The 19,126-nt window shown below is 33.8% G+C and overlaps 1 protein-coding gene across 3 annotated transcripts in view; it reads left to right on the forward strand.

Annotated features, from left to right (window-relative positions):
* The first annotated feature begins 4,503 nt into the window (after positions 1-4,503).
* dclk1b (doublecortin-like kinase 1b) overlaps positions 4,504-19,126 on the forward strand; it is a 28,387-nt gene continuing 13,764 nt past the window's right edge. The window contains exons 1-7 of one of the 3 annotated variants that reach the window (XM_048161937.1): positions 4,504-4,603; positions 5,102-5,263; positions 5,385-5,501; positions 14,771-14,865; positions 16,285-16,372; positions 16,464-16,633; positions 17,867-17,986. In XM_048161937.1, coding sequence (XP_048017894.1) covers positions 5,396-5,501; positions 14,771-14,865; positions 16,285-16,372; positions 16,464-16,633; positions 17,867-17,986 — 579 coding nt within the window. In that variant the 5' untranslated portion in view covers positions 4,504-4,603; positions 5,102-5,263; positions 5,385-5,395. Of the gene's footprint in view, positions 4,604-5,101; positions 5,264-5,384; positions 5,502-10,872; positions 11,518-14,770; positions 14,866-16,284; positions 16,373-16,463; positions 16,634-17,866; positions 17,987-19,126 lie in introns of those variants that run through there. The other 2 variants (XM_048161939.1, XM_048161938.1) reach the window with 2 other exon arrangements.

Below are 19,126 nucleotides of genomic sequence, written 5' to 3' on the forward strand. Positions count from 1 at the left end.
TGTTGTCTCTCCACAGCATCATTTTGTGGGGCTTTGTAAACCTGTATTAACTCTAGTGTGGAATTTTTCTACAATATTCACTCATCATGACAGTAAAACAGGGCATTCTAGTCAATCTACTGCATTATTTCCTCTCTCAATCAGTAGAAAATGTGGTTAACGCCCGGTCATGCATAGGGGAAAAAATACCGTCATATATCGTGAAACCGATATAATTTTGAAAAATACCGTGATATAAATTTTTGGTCATACCGCCCAGCACTACCATAAGGGTACAATAAAGTGTAAATACTTAAAAATATGATGAGAATTAATATATAAAGTAGGAGTACATAAATATATTAAATCAGAAGTAATATTGATAAATCATAAACTATAAATGATTAACATAAATATGAATAAAAATGCATGAATATGAATATTATGAATATCATTTTGGATCCACTAAGCTCTATTCAGCACTTTAGTAAAGTCACGTTTATTAAAAAGCACAGACTGCTTTAAAGCCTATAGAAGCTTATATGTAGCAATATTCAATTTAAAATGTAATATGCAAAATGGCAATGCATTTCTGTATTTAAATTTACGTTTTCCATACCATATATGTTTGGAGCAAAATGATAATTCAAATTCAATATTATCATTTACATGTGCTATTTTTCTACACTACGTTTAACATATAATTTAAACACATTTTAATGCTTTATTAGTTGCAAAATTCAAAAGAAAATGTATTACAGAAATGATTATATATGTTTAAAGTCTGTGTGAACTGGAAGTTGCAAACAACTGTTCTCCAGTGTTGTGACTTATAGAACAGAGGGAAGAGTTTTACTTTAGCGCTCCTCTCCATCTCTCGCGCTCCTCCTCTCCATCTCTTGCTCATAACAGACGAACGGTTGCAGAGGCGTGGTTTGCGTGTTTTCAACCCAAGCCGCCAAACTGACGTTATCAGAGAAGGAACGCCATTCCAGACCAGAAATAACTTTTCAGATTTTAATCAAAGATTACCACGACAAACTTTTTTTTCTGTTTTAACTTGCATGGATTAATTGTTTACCACAAGACTAGTAATATGCACTAACAAAGTTAATAAGGTCAATTTTGATTTCATGTGTACTTTAACATATTCAAGCAAAAATTGTAGCAAAATGATAATTTAAATGTTATTCTTCTTAATTGCATTTACACTCACAGTGCGATTGCATTTTCATTAAATGTCCCGCAATGAATATAGCAAAATGCAATGTGGATTTGAAAATGCATTTTGAGCCGATCACATCCCTGCCCCACCCTGTCAATCATTGCGTTAAGGCGGGGCCTGGTGTTGGAAACATGGCGGCAACATAGCTATGAAGACCGAGGCATAAACTGGCAGATGACCTGAGCAAAAACAGTAAAATGTCAATATTCCTGCAGATTATGCGCTTCTGTCAGTCATAGAGCCAGCACGTTATTAGAAGCATAGATATTTATGGTTATGGCGTCTCGCAGAGAATGCGCCTGATGCTCGTGAGGTGCAGAAACAGACGCGTCGTATGAGCGGTGCTTTACAACAGGTTCCTTTACTCATAGAAATAATCTTAAACAAGCTGTCTGACTACCATAATCTATGTTTGACCTGGTCACAGCACAAAAAATTATTTTCAATGACTTACAACTTGCCCCCCACTGAGCTCCTGGCAAGCACCTTAAAACATTTATTCCTTTTTTGCATTTTTCTATCAGTTTCTGAATATGCCTTCACATACCCAAAAATCTTACTACATTAACTTGTTCCAGCTGATAACCATACATTTTGACATTCAAGCTTGGATTATTTTTCTTTTTCGAAAAACATATTACTTGTGTTTTTGCTGCGCTGTTTCGTTCTGCTTTTGGTGGGTTAATGTTTCCCATGCCTAAAATCTAGTACTGCTGCCTTGTGTTGACATTGTGAAACTGCACGATTTGTAAATTATGCATGGCGGGCCACACATAATATATTTTAATAGACAAGCTGCGGGCCGCATAAATACGGCCCACAGCTTGTCTGTTGGACACCCCTGAATTAAATGATTCATAAACAATAATCAGAACGAGAAAAACAGACAACCATACTGATAGAGCAAGCAATAATCTCGGACAGCTTGTTTAAGATTATTTCTATGAGTAAAGGAACCTGTTGTAATGAACCTGAGCATCAGGCACGTTCTCTGCAAGACGCCATAACCATAAATATCTATGCTTCTAATAACGTACTGGCTCTATGACTGACAGAAGCGCATAATCTGCAGGAATATTGACATTTTACTGTTTTTGCTCAAGTCATCTGCCAGTTTATACCTCGGTCTTCATAGCTATGCTGCCACCATGTTTCCAACACCTGGCCCCGCCTTAATGCAATGATTGACAGGGTGGGGCAAGGACGTGATCGGCTCGAAATGCATTTTCAAATCCACATTGAATTTTGCTACATTCATTGCGGGACATTTAACAGCTGTGCAACTGAACTGCTCATATTTTCTGATGCTTAAATTGTGTTTTAAATTATGAATTGGTAAAACACCTTTGCAAAATGGTCTGAATCCACTTGCATTCGTTTGGACTGCTCTCTCACTGAATCACCTGAAGCGATTTCTCAGTAAAACAGACAGTATCAAGAGAACAAGCAGCTGTTTTCCTCTGTGAACATGCGCCAAATGGATGTTTGACAATTTCGTTGCTTTTTGGAGAAAAACATTCAGATAAAAGAACGTTCAGATGAAATCCTTCAGGCGCCCGTGCCTTCTCCATACATTAAATAAATGCACATCCTTGAATGAGCACGGATTTCCAGCGTATTTACTTGAACTTATCAGGTAGGCTGATATCTATGGTTTGATCCGTTCCAGAAGCGGACAAAATCTGAATTTATAATGGACTGAATAGCTCTCTCAGAACTTGACGTGCGAGGACACAATATGCACTCGAATCAAGGTCACGCTCACACGCTCAGAGCAATATGTTTTTAGCTATGTTTTATAGTATTAAAATATTTTGAAGGACAAAAACATTTATTTTTAAAAAAAAAACTTTATTGGCTTTACTTCAAGTAAGCTGTCACTTTACTTTAGCACAAGCTCCTATGTGCTCACACACTTGGCACTGCCGGCACGTTGTTTGTGATTGGTTACAAGGTAGTCTGTGACGTCACAAACACCACTGATTTCTAACCGCGGGTTTTTGGTTTACTGCAGTTTTAAACATAAAATAAACAGCAGTGGTGCTGACTTATGAATTTGCACATGGTTTGTCTTAAAGAATATTAAAAACACTACATAGACATTAAAAATTTGATTTTCACCACAGTGGGGCCTTTAAACTTATGTTAGTTATGCACAACATTACTCTCTTTATTCTAATCACAAATGCAAAATGAGTAACTTTTAGCTTTGACATTTACAGTAGTCTAAATGTGTAAAAGATTAGGTTGAACTAACCCTCTGCTGCGCACAAAAGATCACATATACAGTAGTAGGCTTATTACCCGCCTTATGCTGTTTTCATCAGTGACGCCATTTATACTACTGTAATATCACTGAATATTGGATCTTTCACTCTATTTGAGCTCAGTGTGAGAGCATTAGGTCACTTTTTGCCACCTGACTGAATCATCTTATTACTCTGTTCTTGGTGATGACGTCACTGTTGCTACAGCAACATGTCTCATTGGTATGTGTAAATGATACATATAAGTGAGATGTTAAACTGGCTTCTCATTCATGCAGTATGAATCACTGATCACTAACCTTTAGAATAAGGATGTCAAACACGGTTTGAGGCACTGATCCAATTGACCCTCCTTGAATTATTGACTTAATACGAATGCATTATTTTATTTGGCCTATTTTGGCCAATTTATTTAACTGTTTATGCTATTTATTTTATATTTAATTTGAAAATGCATATATTTACATGCTGCATCTTATTTTTTCAATCATGTTATTATAATAAATTTTATATTTGGAATTTCTTAGGTTGAATATATTCATATGATTTAAAAAAAGAAAATGTGCACTACCATTCAAAAGTTTCTTTTAAGCAAAGAAATTAATGCTTTTATTCAGCAAGAACACATTTAATTGATCAAAAGTGGCAGGAAAGACTTTTATTTTGTTATACTAAAAAAATCTATTAAAAATGTATTATGGTTTCCATTAATAAGCAGCACAATTATTTACAACATTGATAATAATAATAATAAATCAGCATATTAGAGTGATTTCTGAAGGATCATGTGACACTGAAGACTGGAGTAATGATGCTGAAAATTCAGCTTTGCATCACAGGAATAAATTACATTTTAAAACATATTAAAATAGAAAACAGTTATTTTATATTGTAATAATATTTCAAAACACTACTTTTTTTTAATGCTTTTTTGATCAAATATATGCTTAGGTGAACTAAACTTTACTGACCCCAAACGTTTGAACGTAAATGTTTAGGTGAATAATAATTCTACCTCTGCTGTGTTCATAGATAACATGTCTTCAGGACTTCTTTGGTGAGGATGATATATTTATTGCCTGCGGCCCAGAGAAGTTCCGCTACCAGGATGACTTCCTGTTGGATGAGAGTGGTAAGATGTGACACTTTTCCTAAGACCAACAACAACTGTACAACTTACTTCAGTTACATGGACTTCTGTGATTGTCAATATAAGTAAGTTGCTTCAAATTCTGTTTTAGTGGTTAGTAAAATGATGTTTTTTTTTTATCACACTTCACCAAACCCACGTTTAAATTAAAGTAAGCTGTTTTGACTAATGAATCTTTTCCAGCATTATAATGTTTGAGAGTCGAAGTTATAACTTTAGATAAGCTCATCAGTTGATGTTTGTTACTTAATTAGCTGTAGCATTTGTTTCCCTCTGTCAGTATCTGTGTTGTTATTTGCATATATTTTAAGGCTTTACCATTAAAATCCCACTTCTTGTAAAGAAAATAACATATTCAGGTAGGAATCCATTAAAAACCTTTAAAACTAAACTAAATTAATTGGCATCGACATTGTTTGTCAATGCAGAAGCACGCATCAGACGCATCACGCATGAGCTATTTTAAAATCCTACTGATAGACATATTGACTCTGTGCATCTGGTCTGAGAGCAAACCAGCCTGTCAGATCTCCTCCGATCAGACCTCCAGGATGTCAGGCCGACATGCTTGGGCCAGACGGAGGTTGCGGTTGATTGATCGGCGGTGACATCAGGTCATCCACACAGATGAGACTCTCTTCGGTGTGTATTACAGAGACAGGAGGATCATAGTGTAGAGCTGGAAGAGAGAAAGGTGTGATCAGGCCTCTGCAGTAGAATCAGAGTGAATTCAGATGTGTTTCTCTTTTGTTGCCTTTCTCAGAGTGCAGGGTGATGAAATCGCAGTCCTATGGCCGTATTTCTTCCATGCAGGGCCGCTGCTCTCCCCGCAGTGGTGGACCCTCAAGAAGGAGCAAGTCCCCTGGTTCCAGCAGCTCAGGTATGCCTCTTTAGACCAGACTGTTGTTTAATTGTCGCATGATGCTTATAAATGCTTCTGTAGCTGTAAAGTGTAGGTTGGGTGTAGTAGGCTGACACTCGTGTGTGCAAGAGTGACTCATGAAATCTAAACTGAGTGCTTGTCAGTTTATTCATTGCAGTCTCAGGATTCAAAGTTGTAAATTTCAAACATGGATGAGTGTGGTTTGTTGTAGTTTGTAGCCTTAATTATCTCCAAATCACACTCAGCATTCTCAGATGATGTGCTTGATGGAGTAATGTCCCAAATTAGGCAGCTAATTCGGCTGACACTTGTCATTTACTCATAGTCTTTCCATCTGTAATGAGTTTTTTGTGTCGATTTAACAGTTTAATTTAATGGGATGTTTCTAGAATGCCAGAATATTTCTAGTATAGAAAAAAGATTGATATATTTTCTATTCTATTCTATTCTATTCTATTCTATTGTTCTATGTTCTTTTTATGTTATATTTTGTTCTGTTCTATTCTATTTTTTCATTCTATTATATTCTGTTGTTCTATTTTATTATATTCTCTTTCCTTTTGTTCTATTCTATTGTATTCCATTTTGTTCTATGATGCTATTTTTTGTTATTTTCTGTGATGTTCTCTTTTGTTCTGTTCTATTCTAGTTTTCCTTATTTTCTACTCTATTTTGTTGTTCTACTTTATTGTTCTATTCTGTTCTTTTCTATTATATTGTTTTGATTTATTACGCTCTTTTTATGTTCTATGCTGTTCTCTTTTGTTCTGTTACAGTATATTCTATTTTTTATTGTATTCTATTATTATCTATTGTTGTATTCTCTTCTATTTCATTCTGTTCTATTCTATTCTATGATGCCTGTGTTTTGTGTTGACAGTCTGCTGAAGCTCTATACAGACTTTCTATTCTATTTTATTCTATTCTGTTCTGTTCTGTTCTATTCTATGATGCCTGGGTTTTGTGTTGACAGTCTGATTGTCTGATTTGCTGGAGCTCTACACAGACTTTCTATTCTATTCTATTATATTAAAAGTTTCATTTAATGGGATGTTTCTAGAATGATTATGATCCATTTTTTTGTTTTTGTTCTATTCTATTCTATTCTATTTCTATTTATGTTCTATGCTGTTCTATTCTATTTTCCTTATTTTCTATTCTTTGTTGTTTTATTTTATTATGTTCTATTTTGTTCTATTCTATTCTATTGTTTTGATCTATTATGCTCTTTTTATGTTCTATGTTGTTCTCTTCTTTGTTCTCTTATATTCTATTTTTCATTCTATTATTCTGTTGTTTTGTTTTATTCTGTTATGTTCTTTTTATGTTCTCTGCTGTTCTGTTCTATTCTATTTTTCCTTATTTTCTATTCTATTTTGTTGTTCTATTCTATTATGATCTATTCTGTTATATTTTATTTTATTCTATTCTATTCTATTCTATTCTATGATGCCTGTGTTTTGTGTTGACAGTCTGCTTGAGCTCTACACACACTTTCTATTCTATTCTATTCTATTCTATTCTATTCTATTCTATTCTATGTTGCCTGTGTTTTATCTTGTCAGTCTGATTGTCTGATTAGCTGGAGCTCTACACAGACTTTCTATTCTATTCTATTCTATTCTATTATTTCTCTTCTATTCTGTTCTATGATGCCTGTGTTTTATGTTGACAGTCTGATTGGCTGGAGCTCTACACAGACGTTCTATTCTATTCTATTCTATTCTATTCTATTCTATTCTATTCTATGTTGCCTGTGTTTTATCTTGTCAGTCTGATTGTCTGATTAGCTGGAGCTCTACACAGACTTTCTATTCTATTCTTTCTCTTCTATTCTGTTCTATGATGCCTGTGTTTTATGTTGACTGTCTGATTGTCTGATTGGCTGGAGCTCTATTCTATTCTATTCTATTCTATTCTATTCTATTCTATTCTATTCTATATGTTCTAATATGTTCTAATATGTTCTATTTTGTTCTGTTCTATTGTATTTATTATAATCTAATCTGTTATGTTCTCTTCTATTTTGTTCTGTTCTATTCTATTCTGTTTCATAATGTCTGCATTTTGTGATGTAGTCTGATTTGCTGGAGTAAAAAAAAAAAATTGAACTGGTTTCATTTGCTATGCTCAAGCATAAATAACTCCAAAAACACTAACAACCAGAACATTTCTAGAACAGAAAAAAAGATTCTGGTCTTTTTTCTTTCTTTTTTTTCCCTGTTTTTTTGTTCTGTTCTGTTTTTTTGTTTTGTTTTTTTTATGTTCTCTGCGGTGCTCATTTGTTCTGTTCTATACTTATTTTTCATTCTATTTTATTCTGTCATTCTATTTTATGTTCTATTTTGTTTTTTTTTATTCTGTTTTTATTATGAGCTATTGTGTTATTTTCACTTCTATTCTATTCTATTCTAATCTATTCTATTCTTATAGGAGTTTAACTAGTTTATCTGGCTGTTAGCTAGCAGATCCCCCACTCTGGATGACCGAATGTGCCCAAACTATTTTAAAAGCAGCAAAACAGACTGGCTTAACTGGTTTGGTCATGCTAGGAGACCAACTAACCATCTTATATAAGCCATTTTTTTCTGGATGCTTTTCTCTGTTTATGACTCAGTGTTGTGCTATACGCAATTACGCATGCAATGTTAACACATTTCTGACAGAAGTGTAATCGCAGTGTGTGTTTGTGTACATCCAGTTGTTAGACAGACATTTTTTTATTTAATTTTTAATTTTTTTTTTTTTTTTTTTTTTTGTCCACTAGTACGTGTTTTCTGTTTAAACACAGACCTGTCAAACTGGATTGTTTGTATCTGTTTCTAACTGAACAAAAAATGCGTGACAAGTTGTCCTGAACATCCATTTGATCTAGGTTTCATTATTTTTCCTGGAATAGATCATGAATCATCACTTCCTGATATTGATGTTCCAGGTAAACACCAGGCATTCATCCGGTCAGGCATTTGCCACTTTGTAAGCTGTATAGAGACATGTCAAAAACAAAAACAAAAACAGAACAATTATTGTGCTTCAGCTTGAGCCTGTTCTTCAAATTTTGTATTCCGGCCTGGTACAAAATGAGCCCTTAGAACAGACTCACTGTGCGTGTTGTTTTTAATGAGCCGGTGCTGAGTATCAACCTCATTCTCTAAAATAGTTGACACAGTCCGGAAACGACATAGATGAGCGTAAACTGGGTGATTGGGCCAAATTGTTTAAGAGGGATATTGCTAATGTTGTTTTGGGAGAACAGACCTATTTGGCTACCAGAGAGTTAAGTGAGAATAATATATGAAAGAGGTGCCTTATCACAAATATAACACATCCACAATCTGGCAGAAGCTCTCAAGGGACAGAGATCTGCCATGCAGTCTGGACAAACAAATCTAGTGTAATTGTTTTGTATTGATCTGAAAACTCATTCAAACAGCACTAACATTTGGTACAATGAAAAATAAAAGTTGCTAAATAATAAAAGGGAATGTTTTGTGACACTTAGTAAATCAGTAATAATAAAAATGAAAGTCAAAATATATAAAAAAAAAAAAAAAAAAAACATTTTTTAATGAGTATTTTAATTAGAAAATGTTTTGGCTGGTATAAATTTATTTAAAAATGCTAGTGCTTATTGTATTTTATTTAAAGGATTAGTTCACTTTAAAATTAAAATTTCCCCAAGCTTTACTCACCCTCAAGCCATCCTAGGTGTATATGACTTTCTTCTTTCTGATGAACACAATCTGAGAAATATTAATAAATATCCTGACGCATCCGAGCTTTATAATGGCAGTGGGACCAACAAGTATAAAGCTCAAGAAAGTGCATCCATCCATCATAAACATACTCCACATATTATATTATAATGGATGGATGCACTTTCTTGAGCTTCATACTTGTTGCTTCCTGTTCACTGCCATTATAAAGCTTGAACGCGTCTGGATATTTATTAATATAGCTCTGGGATATTTATTAATATAACTCTTTTATAGTGAACTAATCCTTTAAGACAAAAGAATAGTGAACATAATAGTGGACTAAGCAAAAACAATGAAATATGGATATTGCTTAAATTGCTGAACACTGTAAACATCAAGTTTGAATCATGAATTTTGATGTAATTTGAATATGATTCCCTTCTGGGTTTGTGTGGGATGAAATGTCTCATTTGTCATTCTCTTTTATATGTTTTTGTAGAATGAATGTGGTATATCAGATGTATATACTAAAATAATTTTGAACCACAAGAACATTGCAAGCATGTACATTGGGTGCTTGTTTGATTTGGCTTTTTTGTGTGATTTAGCTCTCTGCAAGATCTGTTGACTAAGAGTCATTTGGAGTTGAATTTGGAGTATAAATTCTAAATTCGCCACCAGAATCACAAGCTATCACTTATTTAGTAGTTTAGTTAAGGCTATGTTTAAACATATGGATTATTTTGTTGATTGATTTGTATTATATTTAACATTTTTATTGTGCCTTATTTAAAAGATATTTGCCACCTATTTGACTTCAGTAATTCTGAGTTAATCGTTAATGTATATTGTTATATACAACATATTTTTATATCATTAAATAAATGGTATTCTATATTGAAAAAGAACAAAATATAGGAGATAAGAAACAAGAACCTGATTTTATCTTTGTGAAATTGACTGGATCATAAAAATTGGTGTTACAGTATATTACATATAGATAAAAACTATCATTCAAAAATTAAGAAATTAATACTTTTATTTAGCAAGAATGCATTAAATTGATCAAAAATGACAGTAAAGACTTTTGTAATGTTACAAAAGATTTCTATTTCAAATAAATGCTGTTCTTTTAAACTTTGAACATTTAAAGAATTCTGAAAAAAAAATGTATCATGATTTTCACACAAAAAATGATGGTGCAAAACTATTTTCCACATTGATAATATTAAGAAATGTTTCTTGAGCAGCAAATCAGCATATTAGAATGATTTCTGAAGGATCATGTGACACTGAAGACTGGAGTAACGATGCTGAAAATTCAGCTTTGATCACAGGAATAAATTCCATTTTAAAGTATATTTAAATAGAAAACAGTTATTTTAAATTGTAATAATATTGCACAATATTACTGTTTTTACTGCTTTTTTGATTAAATAAATGCACATTTGGTGAGCAAAAGAGACGTCTTTCAAAAACATTACTGACCCTAAACTTTTAAATGGTAGTAAAAAATAAAGCATATAAACTCAAATATCTTTCTATTAACCAACATCCACGCATCAGAAACTATGATATGTGAGGAAGTCTGATTGAGTTTGAAAGTGACTAACATTTTTCCCCACACTAGTTTCATTTACTCACCCAATTTTGTTGTTCAGGTAAACACACACATGAATGACGGCTGATCTGATAGTCCTTCAAATCTGTTTTCCATCCCAAAAATAACACGATGATGCATTCTCACTCTCTACATGTTGAATTCTGTCAGGCTGCGATAGTGTGTCACAGATGGCGAGGGATCAGGATATTCGGATCACAGTGACACACAAACACAGAGTAACATCTGAGACTGAGATGGCTTTATTTGTTACTTGATGTATTGTGAGAAGCTTTGAAAGGAATCATATTAGTGGCCAAACCTCTGAGTCATGGCATAATCAGAGCTTAATTTGTATTCACACAGTTCACGGTGGTACTTCAGAAATCCACTCAAAACACCACGTCATGTGCTCGGCTGCACTTACGCTGTTCAGAAACATCTTCACAGTGTTTTGCCATGAGATCTTTTTGGAGATCTTTATAGTCACCCACACAGACAGCACTGCAACTACGATATGGCATGTTTATGAAGTAAACTCCTCCCTCTGTGGCTGTTTATGACGTAATGTGTGCGCAGAAGGCTGCCTATGAAACACACTACGTACATCCTCTCCTCCTCTCCCACACTCATTCATAATCTAGCTGCCTCACAGTCACTATGAGCGCAGGAGGAATCGCAGTTTGCTCTGGCAGCCTGCTGCACTCTTTAGCAGGTAGGACAAATGTGTGTTGTGCAGCAAATTCGTAAATATTTAAAAAAAAAAAAAAAAAAAGAAAGAAAGAAAGAAAGAAAAAAAAAAGATTTTTTGAGAGATATTTTGAATTAAATGTGCTTTTCTTGCTTTGAGGTGGTGTAGAGGAATTCAGGTTTTTAGTTTGTCGTTGTATCTGAATGAAGGGTTAATATTTATGCTTTGCATATTTTTCGTGTGATACTTATTTTCATCATATTTCTAAGCATCTTCTAATGCTGAAGAAACTGTTTGTTGTGAAAGTGTTGGAGAGATCAATGCTTGTGTTTCATATTGCGCTTAAAATACCATACGTGACTTGTTTTAAAATATTAAGCAGCCTTGTGTAAGTTATCTTGCACACCTTGAAGTTGCCCGTACAACTGTGTATATATATTAAATTTTTTTTATAACACTCTTAACTTCACTAAATGGTTTATGTTTAATAACACTATATATATATATATATATATATATATATATATATATATATATATATATATATATATATATATATATATGCATGCCTCCCAGAAGAAAATTTTTATATCTGGTGCATATATATATATATATATATATATATATATGTATATATATATATATATATATATGCATGCCTCCCAGAACAAAATTTGCATAAATCTGGTGCATATATATAAATATATATATGACTTCAGATGCAAAAGCCTCTAAGTGCCATCTGAAATTGTATTCTAAAATAGCATTTTTATTTTAAAATGGGCATTCATAATTAAAATCAACATTTATAATTACTGAACCTAAACTTACGAGCTTGATAAAAATGCTGATTTAAGAAGAAAATTTAAAACTTAGAGGCTTTTGCATCTGAAGTCTTCATATATATTATGCAAATATACAATAGTAACATTTGAAGTGGATCAAAACCTTTCATCAAAGTTGTCATAAAACCTTCTTAGGACAACTTTGATTAACTTTTTTGATCCACTTCAAATTTTGATAATTTATATATTTATATTTTTGCATTTTGTTCCTATATTTATACAATCATATATATATATATATATATATATATATATATATATATATATATATATATATATATATGCATAATATGCTTTATATGTATAATTTATATATTTATATTTTGCATTTTGTTCCTATATTTATACAATCATGTTCAATATTTTAAAATAAGTCATGCATGTGCAATATGAGATAAAAGCATAATATTATTGCATATAGAATACAAAGCCTAGTTTTAGGACCATTAATATATATAATGGGTCTCATTCATGAAACACGAGTGTGTAAAGTGTGTAATCGTGTGTAAAGTGGTTCTGGCGTACATTTTCGGATTCATTAAAATGTTCGTATTTGCCAAATGTTAGTTGGTACGAAAGAAATCTACACCTGCTCCCAGCCACGCGTAAATAGTGCGTTTAACATCCGAACGTTTTGCTCATTAATAAGGCTGCATTTTAATTCACCTTAATAAGGTACATATTTACACAACATTTTGAAAAAATATTATTATAAAAGTTTTTTCTTTTTACTTTTATTGTGAGAGCCAGTAATAGCATTTGCAAACGGAGCACTTTAATCAAATAATTAATTGATTTCAATAGGGCTGGGCAAACTAATGGCCCCTTAATTGTTATGGAAATTGTTTCCTATAAAATGGCCAAAATCCTTCGTTTGGTGTCATAATATGATGCCCATATAGTTGTCAGTCGGATTTAATGGGCCGGATTTATGGTAATTGAGAATGAGCGTGCACGCGCGTCCCATTTACAACTGATTGAAATTCATTAACACACACACACATTTCACTATCACTTCACTATCGCTTCACTATGACGTTTACAAAGTATTTGTGAATCAGGAGAAGAGTTTTCGGGAAAGGTCGCTTTACGTGCAAATCACTCACATATTTACTCGTATATTTACGAATGTTTCATGAATGAGACCCAGTGTGTGTGTGTGTGTGTGTGTGTGTGTGAGAGAGAGATATTATTTATTTATTTATTTATTTATTTATTTTGAGCCAGGTGGCCTTTCTGTGTGGAGTTTGCATGTTCTCCCTGTGTCTTTTTGACACATTTTGGAGATGATAAATTTGTCCAAAGGTGTGAATGCATGTGTGTTTGAGTCCTGAGCAATGCAGCTGTAGTTTTTAGTTTCATTTATTTATTTGAAAAGGGCTCATGTACAATTTTTTAACATTAATTTTCCATTTCATGCATTGTACTGGATTTAGCCAAAGGCTAATTTTCATCTGCAGTCCCTTGGCAAGTCATCACTAACATACTTCCTATAAATGATAAAATAACACAAAACTATTTCTACATATAATAAAACATACACGTAATGGGGGAGGGTTGGGGAAAGACCTGGCAACTTACCCCGGAAAAATCATCAATCAATTGCGTATGGCAATAGAAATGGTTAACTCTCAGGGGTCGGCGGTCGCGCCAGCGATACCACCTCGGTTTTTTTCTTACCAGTGTGAAAGAGACTCAAAATACTCTGTCAATTTTGGACATAAAATTAAGAGTTATACATCATTTTAATCTGTGAAATGTCTTCTTTTATTTGTGTGCACTCACGGTAAAAACAAAATGTGCTTTTTGCAAAATAAAGAAAACTAACATGATGTTTCTCTCTCTCTGAGTGAAGTCCATTCTGATAGTCCTCAAAAAATGAATTGTAACTTAGCGAATACTTATCACACAAACATGAGACATATTACTAAAGAAACTTTGGAATGTCAGGTTTTAAATAATCAAAAAAAGTCAAGTCGAAAACAAATATTCTCTATTTATGTAATCTGTATGAAAAGAGAGACATGTCAGTCTTTCGTGAGTCACCTCATTATTCACTAATACGGCCATGCTCACGGAGAGCGCGCAGCATTTAAACGCAAATTCTGAGGCGATCCATGTGAACAGCCAACGCCCACATCAGCTCGAAATAATGCATCAAGCTTACTTGTTGTTTCATCATTTTGAGATGCGGTGAGGAATAATTCTAAAAGGATTTACCTCAGAGGAAAAGCGTGACTAGCTTCAATTCCATTTCGAGGATCAACTTGATCAAGCCGAGGATTGTGAATTAATTTTTTTTTATTTCTTCATGCAAAATATAATGTTTTTTTTTTTTTCTTTTCTTTTCTTTTGATTTAGGGGTGAAGTATGACAAGGACACTCTCAATAAAATCTTTGACATTTACCAACCTGTTCTTCTGTTATTTTAGCTAACGGTACAGCAGGAAGTCAGCTGTCGACCCCACGGTCAGGCAAATCTCCCAGTCCATCTCCCACCAGTCCAGCCAGTCTGAGGAGACGAAGGGTGAGAACTATCTCTCTAAAGACCTTTTGCATCTGCTGCATTTGCTGTATTGCACTAAAAAGCCTTTGAAATACAATTTACATGGAACTGACTTATTTACTGTATATTTGCTGTGTTTTCACTGCCATCAACCAAAACCATCAAGCACATTCATCTTTCAGTTTGACCCTAATTGTTTTTCAGGTGCTTTAATTTGCCAACATAGTGCCGAATCACACTGAATTGCAGTTGAACACATCCGTACTAAATAATTCCACGTTCACCCAAAATGTTTCCTAGCAACAACAGATAAGCATCTCGACCTGGCTGTGTGCCTGCTCCATTTCCACTCTCTCTGTGATAGACCTAATTCACATGGTCATATGGACATCATTACCCTGTTCTAATAACTGATGGTGTTCTGTTACATTTCGAAGTATTTGTTTGTGTTCTGTAGAATAAACAAGTGAAATTGCACTTTTAACATTCCAGTTATCTGTATATTCTCAAAAAGCTCATTCTCACAACAGTGTTAAAATGGTGGGCTCATCCCGGATTACTTGTTGTGATATATATACCCTACTATTTAAAAGTTTGGTGTCAGTAAGAGTTTTTATTATTATTAATAATACTTTATTCAACAAGGATACTAAAGATAAAAGTGACAGTAACATATTCTATTTAAACATCCTATTCAAATTTAAAAAACAAATGTATCACAGTTTCCACAAATATATTAAGCAGCACAGCTGTTTTTTTTAAACTTTGATAATAATAATAATAATAAATGTTCTTGAGCTTCAAAGCAGTGTATATTAGAATTCTTTCCGAAGGATCATGTGACATTGAAGACTTGAGTAACGATGCTGAAATTTCAGCTTTGCCACCGCAAGAATAAATTACATTTTTAAATATATTCAGATAGAAAACAATAATTTTAAATTGTAATAATATTTCACAATATTGCTGTTTTTACTGTATGTTTGACGAAATAAATGCAACTTTGGTGAGCGTAAGAGACTTTTATCAAAAACATAAAAAATTTCCAAACTTTTGTCTGTATATGAGAACAACAATGCTAAAAAAATTAGCAGGTAATAATATTTAAAACAATTTCAAGCAATCGTTTGGCATATGTGTAGATATATATAAGCAGCTGATACAGTCTGGCTAAAAATTTATGTGTTCTTGCTTGACATTGTTGAATTTCACCTCACCTGCTCTGCTCCAGTCCTAAATATTCTTAGCACACCCAAACCGTTTCCATAGAAACTGACCTTTTATTTCCCTATGTAATACCTCTGGTCTATGGTGCTACAAAAATAGTGTTTTTATATAATAATTTGTTTAACAGTATTTTAAATGATCATGAGAAATGAGTTTAGGCTCAAAAAAAAAAAGTTGTAAAATGACCATCGTTCACTGTAATGTCTCTGACAGGGCTCTCAGCACAGTGGCTCCTCTCTCTCTCTGGCCTCCACCAAGGTGTGCAGCTCCATGGATGAGGGCGATGGGCTGGGAAGTGAAGGTGAGGAACCCTGGGAAACTTTGACTAAAGTCTAGTCTGTTTTATCATCTTCTTCATCAGAATGTTACATCCCACATCTTTTTCCTTCTAGCTGAGCTGATGGAGGATTGTCCTCAGGTTCCTGCTTCCATAGCCGAGCGGTACAAAGTGGGACGAATGATTGGCGATGGGAACTTTGCCGTGGTCCGAGAGTGTATGGAGAGATCCACAGGCCGAGAGTACGCTCTGAAGATCATCAACAAGAGCAAATGCAGGGGGAAGGTGAGATGACTTTAATATTAGGGGTGTGACGAGATCTCGTGTCACGAGATCTCGCGAGACTAATATGTGACGAGATTTCTCGTCGAGGCGAAAAGTAGTCTGATGTTGCCATGACAGAGAGTTAGGATGATTAGGAAAGAATATGCCACCGCTTCGTTTACATTACGCCTCCACTGTCGTTTTGCTTTGTATTTAAATAAAAAACATTTAATTCAGTTGGATAACGGTCGCCGCCGCTTCATATTTACAGAGTTATGCGCGATCGTGAAAGTGAAAGTAAACGCGAGCACGCATTCAAACGCGATTTCAATACCCCGCATTTTGAAAGCGGCTCCCTGATGAATGCAAAGATCTCTCAATATGAAAGCTATTTTAGGCTGGGCTATCTTAGCTCTGTATCAAAGAAAAATTTGGTCTTATTTGCACTTTGAATATTGAGAGAGTGTGATTATGGTTGCACTTATTGTAAAGTGTTACCATAAAAAATGAATAACAGTTTTCTCTTAATCTTATTAAGCACAAACAATAAGGTTTCATTTGTTAACATTAGTTAATGCACTGTGAACTATCATGAACTAACAATGAATGACTATTTTTATTAACTAACATAAACAAAGATGAATAAATACTGTAGCAAATATATTGCTCATTGTTAGTTGATGTTGGTTAATACATTAATGTTAATAAATGAGCCCTTATTGTAAAGTGTTACCATTTTTATTTATACTGTTTTTATTTCTATGATCAGTTTGTGGAAAGGAGTTCAGTTAGGAGATCAAAAGTTGTAGAAGCTCATAAATCATGTACAGTAAGGTCTAAAGAGACTGAAATCATACAGAAGAGAAGTCAGTCAGTTGAGTTAGTGGCAAAACCTTTTACAGTACTTGTACAGTATTGTTGTCTTTTACTGCATATGATAATTCATACTCAGAAAGTAGAACTGAATGACATTCATTATAAGATGATTAGTTAAAACATTTCAAATACACCTGCAGAATATTTTTTCTAGTCATGTATTTCGCCATTGAGGATTTCTTAAAAATAGTGTGTAAAAAGCTTGTCTCGTCTCGTCTCGTGAGATACCTGTCTCGTCACACCCCTATTTAATATATATCTGAATCCTGTTCAGTGATGAAAATGCATACATGATATGTGATGTTTTCTGACATCATACAAAATATTAATGCTAGATCGCTGTTGCATTACATTGCATGGCTTGTCTGTGGCTCACAGGAACACATGATCCAGAACGAGGTGTCTATTCTTCGGAGGGTTAAGCATCCTAACATTGTTCTGCTGATTGAAGAAATGGACACATACACTGAGCTCTACCTGGTCATGGAGCTGGTCAAGGTGAAACATCTGACATTTACATATATATATATATATATATATATATATATATATATATATATATATATATTATATATATATAAAATGGTCGTATTTTGTGACCTTTTTTCCTCCCGGTGCGACTAAATTTTGTTAGAGGTTGCACAGGTGTGACCAACCATGTTACCCAACTGATAAGAGCTGCCATTTCTGTTGCATATGATATGAGAGACATCAAACGGCAGACGAAATGAAAGCTACTCGTTTGAGCTGCAGCGTGGAGCATTTATCAGCTCAGACCAATAATAGACAAATGCAGTGGCTAATCTCGAGTGCACAACAGTGTTGCTACAGAATGCTTGAAGATCCAGTGAGAAAGCGTTTGAATTTGCCACAGAATTAATAACATCGCTGCGATATCTAGCATTCAGTTTCTGTGCAGAATTCTCTGTTATAGACCAGGGGCCGTATTCACAAAACATTTTATCTTACCACTAAGAGTTCTCTTAAGTAGCAGTAAAAGTTCTTAGTTAAGAGTTTTCTCTTAAAAGCTATTCACAAAGCTGCTGAGACCAACTTTTACGAAGGAATAGAGAGAAATCTTAAGCTAAGAGAAAGGGCGGGGTTGACCTCGTTGCTATGGATGATGTCTACACGCTTACTAACTATGCCCACAATGATTGGCTGATGGGGGAGGAGTCTCTGTCAGCGATTTAATCATAGAAATATTGTAGAATGTTGGTATCATGTTACCATATTAAAATAAAAGGTTTTAAAATACAAATGTTGCCCTATTCAAAAAGATTTTTGTTTAATAAAAATGTTGCTATATTCAAAAAATTAAAATGTAGGCTAAGTGTCAGTAATTAAACTAGCATATGTTTAGATAATTGTCAGCCTCTTACAGTACAGTCCAAAAGTTTGGAACCACTAAGATTTTTAATGTTTTTAAAAGAAGTTTCGTCTGCTCACCAAAGCTACATTTATTTAATTAAAAATACAGGAAAAAACAGTAATATTGTGAAATATTATTACAATTTAAAATAACTGTGTACTATTTAAATATATTTGACAAAGTAATTTATTCCTGTGATGCAAAGCTGAATTCTCAGCATCGTTACTCCAGTCTTTCAGTGTCACATGATCCTTCAGAAATCATTC

This window comes from Megalobrama amblycephala, linkage group LG16, assembly GCF_018812025.1.
Source record: "Megalobrama amblycephala isolate DHTTF-2021 linkage group LG16, ASM1881202v1, whole genome shotgun sequence".
Classification (NCBI taxonomy): Eukaryota; Metazoa; Chordata; class Actinopteri; order Cypriniformes; family Xenocyprididae; genus Megalobrama; species Megalobrama amblycephala.